The sequence below is a fragment of the Sapajus apella genome, unplaced genomic scaffold (genome assembly GCF_009761245.1).
Source record: "Sapajus apella isolate SASKATOON/1434 unplaced genomic scaffold, GSC_monkey_1.0 scaffold96, whole genome shotgun sequence".
Classification (NCBI taxonomy): Eukaryota; Metazoa; Chordata; class Mammalia; order Primates; family Cebidae; genus Sapajus; species Sapajus apella.
Genome location: NW_022437036.1, coordinates 954,619 through 970,143, shown reverse-complemented (window position 1 = coordinate 970,143; position 15,525 = coordinate 954,619). Strand labels below are relative to the sequence as shown.

Below are 15,525 nucleotides of genomic sequence, written 5' to 3'. Positions count from 1 at the left end.
GAGCCTGGGTCCCCTCATGAGGCATCTCTGGGGAGAGCCTGGGTCCCACGTGAGGCCAGGGCCCCTCCCCCTCCCCACTTAACTAAACCACTGATGATACAGCAGGTTGGAGCTGGTAGAAAAGGGAATTTTCTGTAAAAGGGTGGGCCCTGGTTCTCCAGGTCCCTGGCACAGTTTTTTCTGCTCTAAAATGGGAGAACCAGCTCCTGCCTGGCAGGGTGCTGCGGACCCTGAATGCTGGCCTGGGAGGGTGCCACAGGGCCTGGTGGGCGTGGAATTCTGAGTGGTAGGCTGAGTGGCATTCACGGTCCCCCTTCTGTCTCTTTAAAAGTTCCTCTGAGGGCCACAGTTACCAGAACAGTGGTCCGGACCACTTCCAGAACAGCGCCATAGACCAGAGCTTCTGGGAGACCTTCGGGAGCACCGAGTCCGCCAAGGCCCGGAAGTCCCCGAGCAGCGACAGCTGGACCTGCGCAGACACCTCCACGGAGAGGAGGAGCTCCGACAGCTGGGAGGTGTGGGGCTCAGCCTCCACCAACAGGAACAGCAACAGCGACGGCGGGGAGGGCGGGGAGGGCGCCAAGAAGGCGGTGCCGCCGGCTGTGCCCGCCGACAACGGCTGGGACAACCAGAACTGGTAGGGCCGCCACAGGCAGCCCTGTCCCCAGTGCCCTGGGTGACTTCATATCTGCACTCTGCCCTCGTTCTCTTTCCATTTGATCCAAGAATCAGCGACCACAGTGTGAGGACAGCGTCTCGGGAGGCAGGACTCCGGGGAGACCCGGGTTCGTGCCGCTGTCCACCTTGGGAGTCTCGGTGCGTGGGGCAGCTTGCTCTCCATCCCACACTCCCTGGGCACACTTGGACTCCAGCAGGGGCCTGGCGTGGCTTACTGGGAGGTGGGCTGTGGCACAGACCCTCGCAAGTGTGTTCCGGCGGCCAGTTTGACACATTATCTCCAGGGTCGGGGATCGGCCACGTGCTGCGCTGTCGGAGATGAGAGGAGCCACGTCTCCTGGAGATGTTTAACTCTGGATTTGCTCTAGTTCTTTCTCTTTCAAGAGAGTGACTGGAGGGGTAAAGATGGAAATGCTGAAGGCGACACTGGCACTCACACTGTCATCGACTGCCCTCGCTCCCGAGTCCACGCCTGCCTGGGCCTGTGTGTCGAATCCCTGTCATTACCCTCAGTGTCTTCCCTGCATCAGCCTCGTCCAGCCACATTCACCGGACACACCTCCCAGCGGCCGTGCCTGAGCTGTTCTCAGTGCTGGAAACTGACTATCTGGGAACGCCCTGTTAGACAAAGGAGTGCGGGGGGCGGTGGGGGGGGCCCTTGGCCCTGGTGCAGGGGGGTGTGACAGTAGCAGGGGCCCAGATTCAGGAGCTGAGCTGGGGTCACCTGTGTGCAGTGCCTGGGCCTGGGGAAGGTCCAGCTCCTGGTCAGCCCCCAGCACGTAGCTGTGCCCACGTCCCTCCGGCGCCGCCTTCTGGCTTCTCCGTCATTTGAGTCTGATTGGCTGCCCCGAGCGTGGCTGGCTTGAAGACATGCCCGCCCATGCCGACCTTCCCCGAGGACTGGGTGACGTGCTGCTGCGTTTGACTCAGCCTCCCTCATCTGCCCTGTGTGACCCTCTGTCTTGGCCAGCTGTGCATGTGCCGGAAGCTTGTGCAGTGTGTGAGGTGCTCTCCCCTGCCGCCGTGCTCCTCACCATGGCCTCAGCCACGCTTCCTCATCATCCTCCTCCACTTTCCAGCCGCCATCTGCAGCACTCCTGGAGCAGCCTGGCCCTGCAGCTCTGTGCATGTCCCACCTCAGGGACTCGGCCACCTGTGGCACAGGATGGGCCCTAGATTTCAGGGAGCCCTCCTGGTACCCGCACCTCCCTGTGGGCACCAGCCCCCTTGGTAGCCGACGTGGAGGGCCTGTGCACTTGGCTGCCATAGACAGACTTGGTCACCAAAGCAGCCACCTGCTGTAGATGGACCTGGGGTCAGAGGCTTGGGGTGCTGAGAAGCCTCAGGGCAAAGTGGCCAACACAGAGGTCCCAGGAAGTCAGCCCCGGAGAGCAGAGCGTGAGGTCTTGGAATGTCTGTCCTGAGCTGAGGCTTGGGCGGCCTCGTGGTTTTCCCCAAGGGCTGCTTGGATCCTGGTGGGCTGAGCACTCTGCGGAGGGGTGGACTCCATCCTGGACAGTGGGGCGTGGTTTCCACGTGCCCATTTCTACGCCGGCACTTGGCTGCACAAACCCAAGCTCTTTCCCCCCCACCCCCCGGGAAGGTGCCTTGCTTGGGGGCAGCGTGACAGTCCCTTCTGATGGGAAGTGCAGTCAGTGTTGGGAGGGAGGGGTCGGGGCCACCTTCGGAAGGGGATGTGGTGGCTGAGACCCCTCCGCAGAGGGTGAGGGCCTTTCCCTTCTGCAGGGGCGGGCAGGTGCCCCAGGACGGGCGCTGGGGTCTCTACTGGCTGTGTGAGGGCCCATGTGGAAGGCACGGACCTGACAGCATTCCAATAAAGCACACGGAACGTCTGGGTGCATCCCAAGGGGCCGCTTCCACCGCCGTGCTAGTGGGGTCATGGGACCCCCAGGGAGCGGGGGTGGAGCACCGGGCTCCCTCATTTCTCCTGGCCCCTCGCTGCGTGTTTCTGGACCCAAGGAGAGATCACCTGCTACCCAGCCCTCCTGGGGAGGCCCTGGCCTCACCCAGTCTGAGCCAGACCTGGCGAGTAGGCAGCTGGGCCACCCAGCCAGAGAAGAGGTCATGGGCCTTTGGCCGGCCAGCAGGACTCCAGTGGGTCCAGTGACCCTTGGCCTGGGGAGGTGGGCAGTGGCCCCTGTGGTGGAGAATGGCACCTGGGCCTGGGTCTAGAAGGGCTATTGCCCCTCCCAGAGATTGAGTACCCGCCACGCTGGGGTGGATCTCAGCCCGGATCCTGGAAACTCAAGGTGCCATCTGATAGTGGGGTCCAGGGGTCGGGGGGCGGCTGTAGCCAGGAGAGGTCTGCAGAGGGTCGTCTTGCTCTGGGGCAGCACTTTAGGGCAGGTGGGCTGAGGTCAGAGCAGCTGGACGGGGAAGACTATAAAGTGGCAGGTCCCAGGCCAGGTGTGGGCCTGGAGTCCGTTCCTGGTTGAACCCTGGTCTCAGCCTCTGGCCAGCTTGCAGGGGAGCTTGGGCAGTGGCGCTGCCCAAGCCCTGGCCTCCAGCATGCAGCTCCACCCCCACTGTGGCGCCAGGAATTCAGGTTGACCACCCTGGGTACCTGCCACTTGCCCCTCCTCTTGAGCCAGCCTCTGCTGCTTGTCCCGACACTGGCTTCACCCCTGTGGACCCTCAAAGCCAGCTTCTGCCCTTCCGGAAACTTCTATAAGTGTGTGGCTTCCCGTGGCCATCCACTGATCACATCCACCAGCATTGCTGTCTCCCTCAAGCCTCCCAGGGGCCAAGCCCTGCCTTGTGTGCCTCCATCACTAGTGGGCAGAGGGGGCTGGGTGAGGCTGGCGGCTGTGGGGCCTGGCCCTGCTCTGTTCTGATCCAGCCGACACAGGCAGGTGGGGGTCTGGGGTCAGCCCCCAGAGCACTGAGGTTTCTGGGGGTGCTGGGGGCTACACAGGAAGCCAGTGGGGCCATGTCCCCACTTCTGGGACCTCTGGGCCTGGGGCCCCCACCTGGAGTGGGGTGATGTGCGCCTGGCCACAAGCATGCGAGGGGGAGGTTCCTATGGGGGGGGTTCCTGGGGGGTCGGGGCCTCAGTGAGGCCACAGCACCCTGGTGAGGAGAGGAAATGGCCGGCCCAGGCCCCGTCGTGATCCTCTGTCATTCGTGATCCAGGCAGCTCCCCAGCCCTGCCCAAGCATGAGCACTGCCTCATGGTCTGAGGGGGCACTGCGAAGGCCTTGGGTGTCCAGGAGCAGGGGTGGGTGAAAAGTCAGACCGGTCCGCTCTTGCTGACGGAGCTCACACCCTGTGAGCCGGGAATGCTGAGTGCCTGACCGCCCAGCCTGTGATGAGCTTGGTGCTGGCTTGCGTGTATGGGATGGGGGTGCACAGTGGTGTTCCCGGGAGCCTGTGAGCTGCGCTGGCGCGCCCGTGCCCACCTGCCAGCCTGCGCGCCCTCTGCTGGCCACCATCAGGACTGCATGCACCGCCGGCTCCCCGGAAGTGCCCCCTCCCAGTCCTACATCCAGGCTGAGTGGGGGCCTCGGGGTGGTGGGTCTGAGGGCCTCTCTGCTCTCCCAGGCCCTGTGGGGAGAAGTCATGTTGGGAGTATGGGTGGGAGTAGGGGGCAGCCTGGCACCGTCTCCCAGGCTGCTGCCTGGGACAGCCAGTTGGTGGATGGGCTGTGCCATCCCAGCACTGGGAGGCTGAGGTGGACAGATCACCTGAGGTCAGGAGTTTGAGACCAGCCTGACCAATACGATGAAAACACTGTGAGGGGCATGCTGGGGAGGGTGCTCTGTTAGCTGTGTGGGGGGGCAGGAGGGCCTGGGTCACTCAGGACTGCCTCCGGTGACCCTGAAGTGCCCACGTGATGCTTGGTATTAGGTTGGGGTCCCCAAAACCAGAGGCGGGGACAGGCATTTGGGTGCGCTCGGGTGTATTGGGGAAGCAGACATCCCTGCTAGAAATGCAAAAATTAGCCGGGTGTGGTGGCATGTGCCTGTGGTCCCAGCTACTCGGGAGGCTGAGGCAGGCGAATTGCTAGAACCGGGGCAACAGAATGAGACTCCATCTCAAAAAACAAAGGTAGCCTTGAAGGGGTGCATCCTGAGTCCAAGTCTGGCCCAGGGATCCAGGGAGGTGGCGGAGAGGTGGGACCCTCCTCCAGCAGCCTCCAGCCTGGGCCTTTGCCTTCAGCAGATGTCACCACTTCCTCTGTGGCCACTGTGCCTGCGCTGGCCTCCCACAGAGCACCTCCTGCTCACCCCCTGTGTCTGGAGGCTGAGCCTGGAGCCAGGGCAAGTGGTTCCTCTTTTACCAGAGCAGCAGACAGGGGCTGGTAGAGGCAGGCTCATCTCCCTCAGGCCTCAGGCAAACCAGGGTCGGGAGGCCTAGAGAGGGCTGGCCCTCCCTCGCAGTCCTGAGTGCAGACGAGGCAGGGGCTTGGGGACTGGGCCCCTGTGGGTCAGGTGATTCCCTGGTGGGGATACTTGGGTCACACACTGTGAGGGGCATGCTGGGGGGGGGGGCTCTGTTAGCTGTGTGGGGGGGCAGGAGGGCCTGGGTCACTCAGGACTGCCTCCGGTGACCCTGAAGTGCCCATGTGATGCTTGGTATTAGGTTGGGGTCCCTAAAACCAGAGGGGACAGGCATTTGGGTGCACTTGGGTGTATCGGGGAAGCAGACACCTCGACCAGATCCACCTTGAGCTGCGGACTGTGGGTTTCTCCGGAGGCTGTCCGTTGAGGCCAGGCTGTCCACCCTGCATACCCCAGTCATTGGCCAGGGGCCACCGGGGTCTGTCTTTAACCTCCCAGCAGTACTGGGGCAGGGATAGCCGTGAGCAGCTGGCAGTCATGCCCCAGCCCCAGGGGATGGGAGCTGAGCTCAGAGAAGGGGACTTGGGGGCCCAGCAGCAGCTGCTCCAGTGACGTTAACACCCCTGGAGAGTGCCCAGCAGAGCACGGGCTGCCCACTGGCTCCAGGGCTGCAGTGCTGGGGAGGGAGGGCTGCGGGCTGGAGAGGTGGGCCCTTTACAGCCGGCTGCCTGGGTGGGGCCTGTGTGGGCGGGGCTTGCTGTGGTGCTGGGCTGGCCAGAGTTGGAGTCGTGGCAGGGGTGGGGCAGGGGCAAGCCGTGGGCAGGTGCTGGGCAGGTCGGGTCAGGTCAGGGTCCTGTTTTCCAGGCCTGGGCACCTGCTGAAGCCCTAGTTACCCGGACCAGTCTGCAGAGTGTTCGGTGGTGGGAGCCTTCAGGGTGCTCTGGGAGGGCTTCACTGAGGGCAGGGCTTGCCTGGCCTGCGCAGAGGGGAGGCTGGTAGGGAAGCAGACTGCAGCGACGTCCTGGGTGGAGGTGGGGTTGGGGACCCCATGGGTGGGGTTCCGGGCACAGCTGCAGCCTGCTCCCCACAGTGTCCAGCACCCACATGCAGTGGCCCTGGTGTCTGTGTGGCTTTCCCTGTTGCAGGATGGGCGCTTGGGAGTGAGGAATGAAAGTGCTGGACGGGTAAAGCCCTGCTCCTTACTGATGGGCCCCCGCCCCGCTGTGCATGGGGCCCTCCATGCTGGGATCTCTGTGGTCCCCATTCTTGGAGAGATGCCCAGGGCAGCACACCGGAAGGGTAGAGGGGAAAGGAGGGGAAGAGGGAGGGGGAGGGGGAGAGGCAGGCCAAGGGGGTGGGCCAAGGGGGGCAGGGGGTGCTGGGGGGGGTGGGCCGCGGGGTGGGCCGGGGCAGTGACGGCCGTAGAGGAGAGGCCTTTCATAAGCGCCAGCCTTCCTGTGGCCACAGCAGGACCAGAGGGGACCAGCACACCCCAGGAGAGAGGGTCGGAGTCCCAGGAGAAGGAGGAGGTGGGTGACTTCCCTGTTGTCCTGAGGCTGGTTAGATAAGGGGCCAGCAGGAGATGCACTCAGCCTGTGATCTGAGGATGGCTTTGACTTTCAGAAAAGTCAGGATAGAGGCCAAGCGCCCCTTTGAGCCACAGGACCCTGGTGCCCAGCACAGGGTGTGGCTTGGAGGGGCTGGGGCACTGGGAGCCCGGGGCTGCCTGAGCTCTCACCAAGGGCCCACTTCTGGGGTCTCAGAAACCTCCAGGGCATGGGGACGTGAGGAGGTTGGATGCCAAGCAGAGAGCAGCTTCCCCTTAAGGCCGTATGTACACCTGTGGCCGAGGCAGGGGTCCCACTGAGTCAAGCCAGGCTTCTGGAGTGGAAGGGTCCAGGGAGCTGGGGGCACTTGGGCTGCCCACGGGTAGCCCTGATCGAATTGGAAGCCCAGCCCACAGGGGCCTCCTGCCCTGACTGCTGCTGGCTGGGCGGTCACAAAGTCCCTGATTTTAGCCAGCAATCTTCCCACTGGGGAAGGCTTTGCCCCTGTGGGGCAGCTGGTTCCCTGGTGGGGATACTTGGGTCACACATTGCGAGGGGCGTGCTGGGGGGGGGCTCTGTTAGCTGTTGGGGGACAGGAGGGCCTGGGTCACTCAGGACCCTGGAACCCTGCGGTGTGGGAGGTCAGCACTTGCAGCCGCAGAGCTGGGGCTCCACAGAGAGGGCAGGGTCCCAGCCGGGAGTGCTCTGCCTGCCTCCTGAAGGCCAATGGTGGTGTATGGGGCGAGGGCGTGGTACACGCAGTGCCAGGGGTGGGAGTGCAGGGGAGCCCGCGGCATTTCTCCTTCGGCCCTGGGCACGGTGGCAGGCGGAGGACTTGGGCCTGGCAGCTGACATGCCCCCACGTCTCCGATGGACGCCACCTCTGGGCACCAGTCACTGGGTCACGCTGGCCTCCAAGTCCCCCTCAGAGCATCCCAGATCCAACCTCCACTCCCAGCCTCTGAGCAGGCCCGGCTGGGTTTTCCCTGGCCCTCGTTGTGGCCCACGCGGCCCTCCGTGGCCCTGGCCACCTCCCCGTCTCGGCCTCAGAGCCATGTTTGCATGGCACCCACACCCTGCATTCCCGGCTGGCATCCCACAGGCTGCTCACCCACCCCTCCCGGGCAGCTCTCACTCTCCACAGCTCCCTGATATTCCTTCTTCCTCAAGGGCGAGGCTGGGCCCACAGGGATGCCACACGTGGTCAGCGATCAGACAGTGCCTGGAAAGCTCACACAGTGGCCTCGGCCCTCCACAGACCCGAGGAGCCCCACGAGCAGGAGACTGGCCACGTGCCCGTCCCAGCCACCCCCTGCACTGGGCGTGGGGACAGCTGGGCTGGAGATCCCGCTGTCGCTCAGAGTAGCCCCAGCCGTGTGCTTCCAGTGTGGATGCAAATGAGGGTGCAGGATCAGGAGGCAGCAGCCCCCAGCTCAGCCTTGGGTCCTTGAATTTCGGGCAGCTGGGGGTGTCCCCAGGACAACAGCCTGGAGGCCTCCACATGTGAGGGGCAGAGCTCCGTCAGGGGACAGCCTGCCTGGCCCTTGAGGACATGGAGAAGCTCTGGCTTTGTGGTCAGGGAGGGGACAGACAGGGCATGGCGTCTTCCCCTCCACAGGCCGAGCACCATGCGCTCCCGAGCCCCCACACACCTCGGCCTCTGCCTCTGCCTGTGGCTGGGTGCCACCCTGGGACGAGGGCAAGGACACGGTAAGGACGCTGCCTGTGGGCCCCTGCTTGCCCCCAGGCCCCGCCTGCACCCCCAGTGCCCACACGGGACGAGCCCTCTGCCCCTCCGCCCGGCCAGCCTCCTAAGTTGAATACGTGCTGAACTCAGACAGGGGTCGGGACAGACCCTCAGCCTTGCCTCGGGAAGGCTTCTGTGCGCTCTGGTCCTCCGTGACGTTGGCGCTCGGCTGAGAGCTATTCCGCAAACACCTCTTCCGAGCAGTCTCCGGGAAGCCAGCGCAAAGACCGGGCCGCCGTCCGGCCTGCCTCTTCCCCCGTGTGTCCGGGTAGCCCTCCTCTGGCTTCTCCGCATGTGGCGCCCACGTTTCCACACGGCACCCCTGCCTCAGTGTGCACCCTGGGCCAGCACGGCACGTCCGCAGAGGGCCGCAGCAGGCTGGCCGCTCCTGGTTGGGGTGTTTGGAGAGCGTGGGGTACCGCCCGTAGCAGCAGATGCGCCAGACGACCTGTCTGAGCAGCTGTTCCTCCCATGAGAAATGTGGGTGAGAGGGATTCCAGGAAGGCACTCGTCTGTGTCTGTGGAGCAGGTGCCAGGGCCTCGGCCACACTGGAAACTTGTTCCCAGCTGGGCCAACGCGGCCGCTCCGGGGCCTGCGAGCTCCTGGGAGGTTTCGGGCTCCCACCGAGCGATGGTTCTTCCTCAGGGGTGAGAGGCAGGAGGTGGCAGCTCCTCCTCGTAATGTGCATTTAAGGGACGACCACCAGGGCCTGACAGGAGGGCCAGGAGCCTCCGCCAGCCGCTGCCGTTGCAGGGGGTGGGTGGGACCAGGAGCCCAGGTCTAGTGTGGAGCCCGGGTCAGTTTGAAACAAGCTTCTGCTGTCAATTGAGCCAAATCGGTAACTGATTCTACAGAAACAACCTGGGTCAGGCAAAGGCAAATATGCTCCCTGTCCCGTTCAGGATTCAGACGACGGGGCGGCCCTCACAAGGGCCTTTGGGCCATTGAGCCTGAGGACAGCCAGGTGGGCTGGGGCACTGAGTCCGGCCCAGGACAGGTGGTAGCCCACACGTGGGGCAGCCCTTCCCAGGATGGCCCGGGCCAGGCGTGGTCACCATCCAAGGAGGGTAGCGTGGTCCTGGCTGAGGCCCTTCCTGCCAGCTGCTGTCCGCCTGCAGGGGGCTGGGGAAGGGCTCCCCGACATTGGCAGGCAGAGTGGAGCAACAGAAGGCTGTTCACAAGCAGGGGCGGCGGGAGGGGCCTGCTCACAGCTTGCCTTCAGAGCCCCTCCTCATCCCCCACGCATTCCTGACTTGCAAGCCCCATCCGGAGACCCGGCCCAGCTGCTGCCCGCTCTCAATGGGTCATTGTGTCTATCCCGGTGCCCCCCAGTCCCTGCCCTTCCCCCTGAGCCCCAGCTCTCTGGAGGGCAGCCCAAAGAAGCCCATCTCTCTCCCCAGTTTCCAAAAATAGCTGCCCCTACTGCTGAGCCCCCGGAAGCTTTCAGGGGGCACCTACCCTCTCCAGAGCCCTGGGAGGCTGGTCAGGCCCCTGCCACCGCCTCCTCCTCTCAGATGGCCTGGACCCCCCTCCCCCACTGCAGGAGGCAGCCCGGTCACGGGGGCACAGACGCACAAGTGCCAAGGTGCACACCCACACTCCCCACCGAGGGGCCTGTGCACCTGGCAGTGGCCTTGGCAGCTGAGGGGTCTGTGGCTACACGGCCCCTTCTCCCAGGGACCCAGCTCAGGCCCCGGGCAGGTTGGCAGCTGCTGCAATGGCTCAGGGCCTCTGGTCACCAGTGGGGCAGTTGCTGCTCTCCACATGTGGGCCTGAGCCTCTTCCTGGTGGGGAGAACCCCCGGAGAGCCAGGGTGGGGCATCCCTGGGTGGGACGGGACTCCTGGTGACTGAAGTTACCAGGGTGGCCCTGTCACTGCAGACCCCTGGGAGGGCCGGGTCTTCTCACCCCCAGCGGAGGTCTCATCTCCCCATGTGGGGCTGGGTCCCTCAGACACCCAGGGTGGGTTGTGTCCCTTCAGGGTTCCCTGGGATAGGACTCTGTCCCTCCCAAGTGCTGAGGGCAGGACGTCTGAACCCCCATGGCTGGTTAGGTGGAGGGGAGGTGGGGCCTGTCCTGACCACCCTGTCCTGTTTCTGTAGCAAGTGGCCGCCTGAGGCTGGCTGTGCTGCCCGAGGACCAGCTGCAGATGAAGTGGAGAGAGTCAGAGGGGAGTGGCCTTGGCTACCTGGTACAGGTGAAGCCCATGGCAGGTGAGGACCTGCGCCCTCCCAGGCCCCCTTCCCCCGCCACATGCTAAGGACGGTTGGCGTGGCAGCCGTGGCCACCAAGCCCGCTCAGGCCCATGGCGTCCCCACTCCAGCCCATGTCAGCACCTCTCTGGCCTCGGACTCTGCTGTCCCCAAATTCCTTCCCCATCACGTAGGACACGGAACAGGGAACGGGCCCTATGTCCCTGGCAGGCAGCCCCTGCAGAAGGCATTCAGGACACACTTTAATTTTTCTTTTTTTGAGATGGAGTCACATTGTTGCCCAGGCTGGAGTGCAGTGGCATGATCTCGGCTCACTGCAACCTGCAGCTCCTGGGTTCAAGCGATTCTCCTGCCTCAGCCTCCCAAGTAGCAAGCGATACAGGTGTCCGCCACCACGCCTGGCTAATATATATATATATATATATATATATATATATATATTTATATTTTTAATAGAGACAGAGTTTCACTATGTTGGCCAGGCTGGTCTTGAACTCCTGAACTTGTGATCCGCCTGCCTCAGTCTCCCACAGTGCTGGGATTACAGGCATGAGCCACCGTGCCTGGTCAATTTTTTGCTTTTGTAAGACAGGGTCTCACTCTGTTGCTCAGGCTGGAGGGCCGTGGTGTGATCACAGCTCACCGCAGCCTCAATCTCCCGAGCTCAGGAGATCCTCCCACCTCGGCCTCCCGAGTAGCTGGGACTACGGGTGTGAGCCACCACTCCTGGCTAATTTCTGTATTTTTTGTAGCGAAGGGGTTTCACCATGTTGCCCAGACTGGTCTTGAACTGGGCTCAGGTGATCCATGCTCCCGGCCTCCCACAGGCTGGGATTACAGGTGTGAACTGCCACACCCGGCCCAAATTCTTTAAAGAAACGACTCCCCCCTTCAGAACGAGTCTCAGCGCCTTGGGACAGCCTGGACTCTGCCCAGCAAACCCCAGAAGTGCCTGCCCTTCCCCTCCACGCACTAATCCTTGTTTATAGGAGCAGGGCCTTGAGGACACCTTTCCAGGGAACCCGGTTCGAAGAGCATGGAACGGCCCTAACCTGAAAATGGGTGCTAATTTTAAAGCTTCTCAGAGCCCAGATGGAAAAGCCACAGGGGTAAATGCTCAACTGTGTGAATCAGCACAGTGTGACGGCCCTCACAGGCACCTCCTGGGGTAGAAACAGGCTGTTCCAGTGCCCCTGGTGCCCTGCTCAGCGTCCACCCTGTCCTGCTCCAGGGCGGCCCCTGCGTCACGTAGACTAGCCTGCCAGTTTCAGAGCCTCCTTTGCGTGGAATCACACGTGGCCATTCCTCGGTGTCTGTTTCCTTGGTTCGCATTTGTGAGGTTCGCCACGCTGTCTCCGCGGTCCGTTTTCTTTGCTGCATAGTATTCCGTTGTGTGGTTTGTTCTGCTGTCGATGGGCGTCTGGCTTGCGTCCGGGTTCGCTGTGTTTCTGGTGTCCACGTGGATGCTGTTCTGTTGGGTGTAAACCCAGGAGTGGGAGCGTCAAAGCGTTACGCGTTTTCAACTGTAGCGGAAAACGTGGAACTCAGTGGCTGTGCCAGCGTGTCCTCCGGCCAGCAGCACGTGACGGCCTCCGACACACAACGCCCTTGGCACCCAGTGCCTGCAGCGTGACCTGAGCTACTCTGGAGGGTGCTCAGTGGTGTCCCATGTTCTGTATTGAGCTGTCATTTACGTGCAGAGACATTCACCCTTTTGGGAGGAGGTCTGTGAGTTTGATCAATAGTCCAGTCCTGTAACCACCACCACAATTGACGTACAGAACAGTTCTGTGACTCCAAGTCAGCCCTTCGCCCCGTCCCCCAAAACCCTGGAATGGTTTTCTGTTTTGCCTTTTCCAGATACATGTGCCTGATCAGATTAGGTCCTGTTTGGTTCAGTGTAGGCTGAGTTTTTATCTAGAGAGTGGATTATCTTTTCCAAATTCTTTCTTCAGTGAGGAGAAATTATTTTCTCCTTTATATGGTTAATGTAGTAATTTACATGTAGTAAATTTCAGTGTAGTAAATTACAGTGATTGATTTTTTAATATTAAACATATTTATATATTTATATTATTAATATATTAAATAAATAAATAAATTTATTTATTTTGAGACGGAGTCTCGCTCTGTTGCCCGGGCTAGAGTGTGGTGACGTGATCTTGGCTCACTGCAACCTCGCCTCCTGGGTTGAAACAATTCTGCTGCCTCAGCCTCCTGAGTAGCTGGGACTACAGGCTCACGCCACTGCACCTGGCTAATTTTTGTATTTTTAGTAGAGACAGTGTTTCAACATATTGGTCAGGCTGGTCTTGAACTCCTGACCTCGTGATCTGCCGGTCTTGGCCTCCCAAAGTGCTGAGATTACAGGTGTGAACCACTGCACCTGGCTACACGTATATGTTTAAGAGACAGGGTCTCCCTTTGTCACCCAGGCTGGACTTCGCGGTGCAGGGCGCAGTCATAGCTCACTGCAGCCTCAATCTTCTGGCCTCAAACAATCTCCCAGCTCGGCCTCCCAAAGCGCTGGGATTACCGGGGTGAGCCACTGTACCTGGCCTATCCCCTTTTATATATTATTAAATTGATTTGCAAGTATTTTATCTAACGTTTTCATTCATGAAGGAATATTAGCCAATAACTACTCTTTCTTATAAACTCCTTTTTGAGTTTGGTATAGCTTTAAACCTCGTAAGATGAGGTGGGGAAGGATTCCTCTTATTCCATTTTCTGGGAGAGTTTGTGTAATGGTGGTGGTATTTTTTTCCTTAAATGTTTGCTGGAATTCACTGGCTCTGACTTCCGGGCTTTTGGGGTGTGTGTGTGTGTGTGTGCGTGCACACTTGTGAACACACACATGTGAACACTTGAAATAATAGATTCAATTTCCTTAACAGAAATAGGACTACTCAGATTTTTAAAATTTTTGTCAGTTTTGGTAAGTTAGCTTTTGAATGGGAACTTGCATTTTCTGTAAATGTCCTGATGAGTTGGTGTGACGTTGTTCATGCTTTCCCATAGACTCTAGTTACAGCCCTTTCATTCCCGTTATTGACTGAATCTTCTCTCTGCTTTCAAAGAGCAATCGGGAAGTTTATCTGTCTTGTTAGTCTTTTAATGAAACACCTTTGGGCTTGGTTGGTCTGTTCTTGATGTTACGTTTGTCTTTTATTTCATTAATTTCTTGTTTCTATTCCTTTTTCTCTCTTTGTGTTCAACTTTCTGCTGTAACTCCTTAAGGTGGATGCTTAAGTTCGTTGATTTTCTGCCCTGCGTTTATAAGATCTGAAGTTAACTATTAAATTTTCCTGTAAGCAGTAGCTCTAGCTGCATTTTGATACACAGAGTTTTCATTATCATTCAATTAAAAAATCTACTGATTTTTGTCATGACATTTTTATTTGACCCATAGGCTACTTAGAAGTAGATTTCTTAGTTTTAAAACATGGGGGATTTTCTACCTACTTTTTGTTTTGGATTTCTTCCTTATTTGCATTATGACCAGAAATGTACAATATGCTTCCAGTCCTTTGGAAAGTTCCTTGCTGGCCGGGTGCAGTGGCTCGTGCCTGTAATCCCAGCACTTTGGGAGGCCAAGGCGGGCGGATCACTTGAGGATGGGAGTTTGAGACCAGCCTGGCCAACATGGTGAAACCCCGTCTCTACTAAAAATACAAAAATCAGCTGGGTGTGGTTGTGCATGCCTGTAATCCCAGCTACTTGGGAGACTGAGGCAGGAGAATCACATGAGCCCGGGAGTTGCAGGTTGCACTGAGCTGACATCGTGCCACTGAACTCCAGCCTGGGTGACAGAGTGAGACTTCATCTCAAAGAAAAAACAAAAACGTACCTCGTTTTATGGCCCAGTATGTAATCAATTTTTGTCAGTGTTCCCTGTGACTTTGAAAATATATGTAATTTTCAGTTGTTCGGTCTAGTTTTCTAATTAAGTTATTCACCTTATCGTTCAGACCTTTGTATAGTTAGTGTGTTTTGGGTCTGCTCATCTTATCCTTGACTGACAAAAGTATTTTACATCTCCCTGTCATCCCAGGTCTGTCTGTCCTGTGCTTGTCACACTGCTCTCTGTGTTATGTGTTGAGGCTCTGTCGCTGGGTGCATGCACACTTAGAATTGCTGTGTCTTCCTGGTGGGGCGGACCTTTTTCAGGCTGAAATGCTCTTCGTTGTCCCTGTTTCTTGTATCTGAGCTGTGTTTGCGTTGAATCGCTTCTTTTGCTGTTTACCTTTCTTTTACCCGTCATTTTAGACGTGTCCTCTAAGCTGCGTATACTTGGGCATTGTTTTTGTCCAGTGTGACGGTCTTTTTATTAAAAGATTTTTTCCATTTATATTTAATGAAATTAATGATATATTTGCGTTTATATGTATGATCTTCTTTTTTTGTTATACTTGTTATACATTTTTATTCTCTGCTTTCTTGTCTTCCTTTGAGCTGATTTTTTAATGGAAAAACTTAAACATATGCAAAAGACAGCATTGTGTAATGAAGCCTCATGTTTTCATAATGTAGCTTTCAGCGACTGTCAGCGTGTGGCCAGTATTGTTTTCCGTCCCTCTCCCTGACCCCTCTACATTCTGTATTATCTTAAAACAAATCCCAGACGTGATATGACACTGTCTGTAAATATTTCAGTATGTTTTTCTAAAAGACTCAAAGGGAACCCACTGCCGTGAGCAGCTCCCAAATTTAGAATGTTTCAGTACTAGCATTGAATATTTAGCTGTGTTCATCCTGGCATTTGAGACCCAGAGAATCACCCCGTGCTCAAAGTGCCCCCTTGGGTCTGACTCCCACCCCCTGAGCCCCGCTTCAGGTCATTTCTTCTTGCTTTTCCTCCGAGAATATGACAGTGTCCCTTTTAAAATCATGTTTGCTTTTCACACTTGAAAATCCAGCCCAAACTTTAGAATCATGGAGTCACACAGCAGAAAATATTTCAGCTGGTGGGTCTGTGCAGCACATAGGGTGGGGCCTGCGGGAGGGGGCGGGGCCTGCGGGAGGGGTGGGGCCTGTG

At 58.7% G+C, this 15,525-nt stretch overlaps 2 protein-coding genes across 13 annotated transcripts in view; both read left to right on the top strand.

The window, feature by feature from the left end:
• Positions 1–1,094, top strand: part of ARFGAP1 (ADP ribosylation factor GTPase activating protein 1) — a 15,307-nt gene extending 14,213 nt beyond the window's left edge. For all 12 annotated transcript variants that reach the window (XR_004262337.1, XM_032257028.1, XM_032257027.1 and 9 more), the window contains one exon: positions 332–1,094. Coding sequence is in view for 11 of the 12 variants with exons in the window: in XM_032257028.1 (XP_032112919.1) it covers positions 332–641 (310 nt within the window). In the remaining variant the exon portion in view is untranslated. The remainder of the gene's footprint in view (positions 1–331) is intronic.
• A 5,290-nt stretch (positions 1,095–6,384) lies between these two features.
• The window catches only part of COL20A1 (collagen type XX alpha 1 chain), a 34,027-nt gene continuing 24,886 nt past the window's right edge, over positions 6,385–15,525 (top strand). Inside the window, exons 1-3 of the mRNA XM_032257019.1 lie at positions 6,385–6,508; positions 8,145–8,236; positions 10,377–10,487. Coding sequence (XP_032112910.1) covers positions 8,155–8,236; positions 10,377–10,487 — 193 coding nt within the window. The 5' untranslated portion in view covers positions 6,385–6,508; positions 8,145–8,154. The remainder of the gene's footprint in view (positions 6,509–8,144; positions 8,237–10,376; positions 10,488–15,525) is intronic.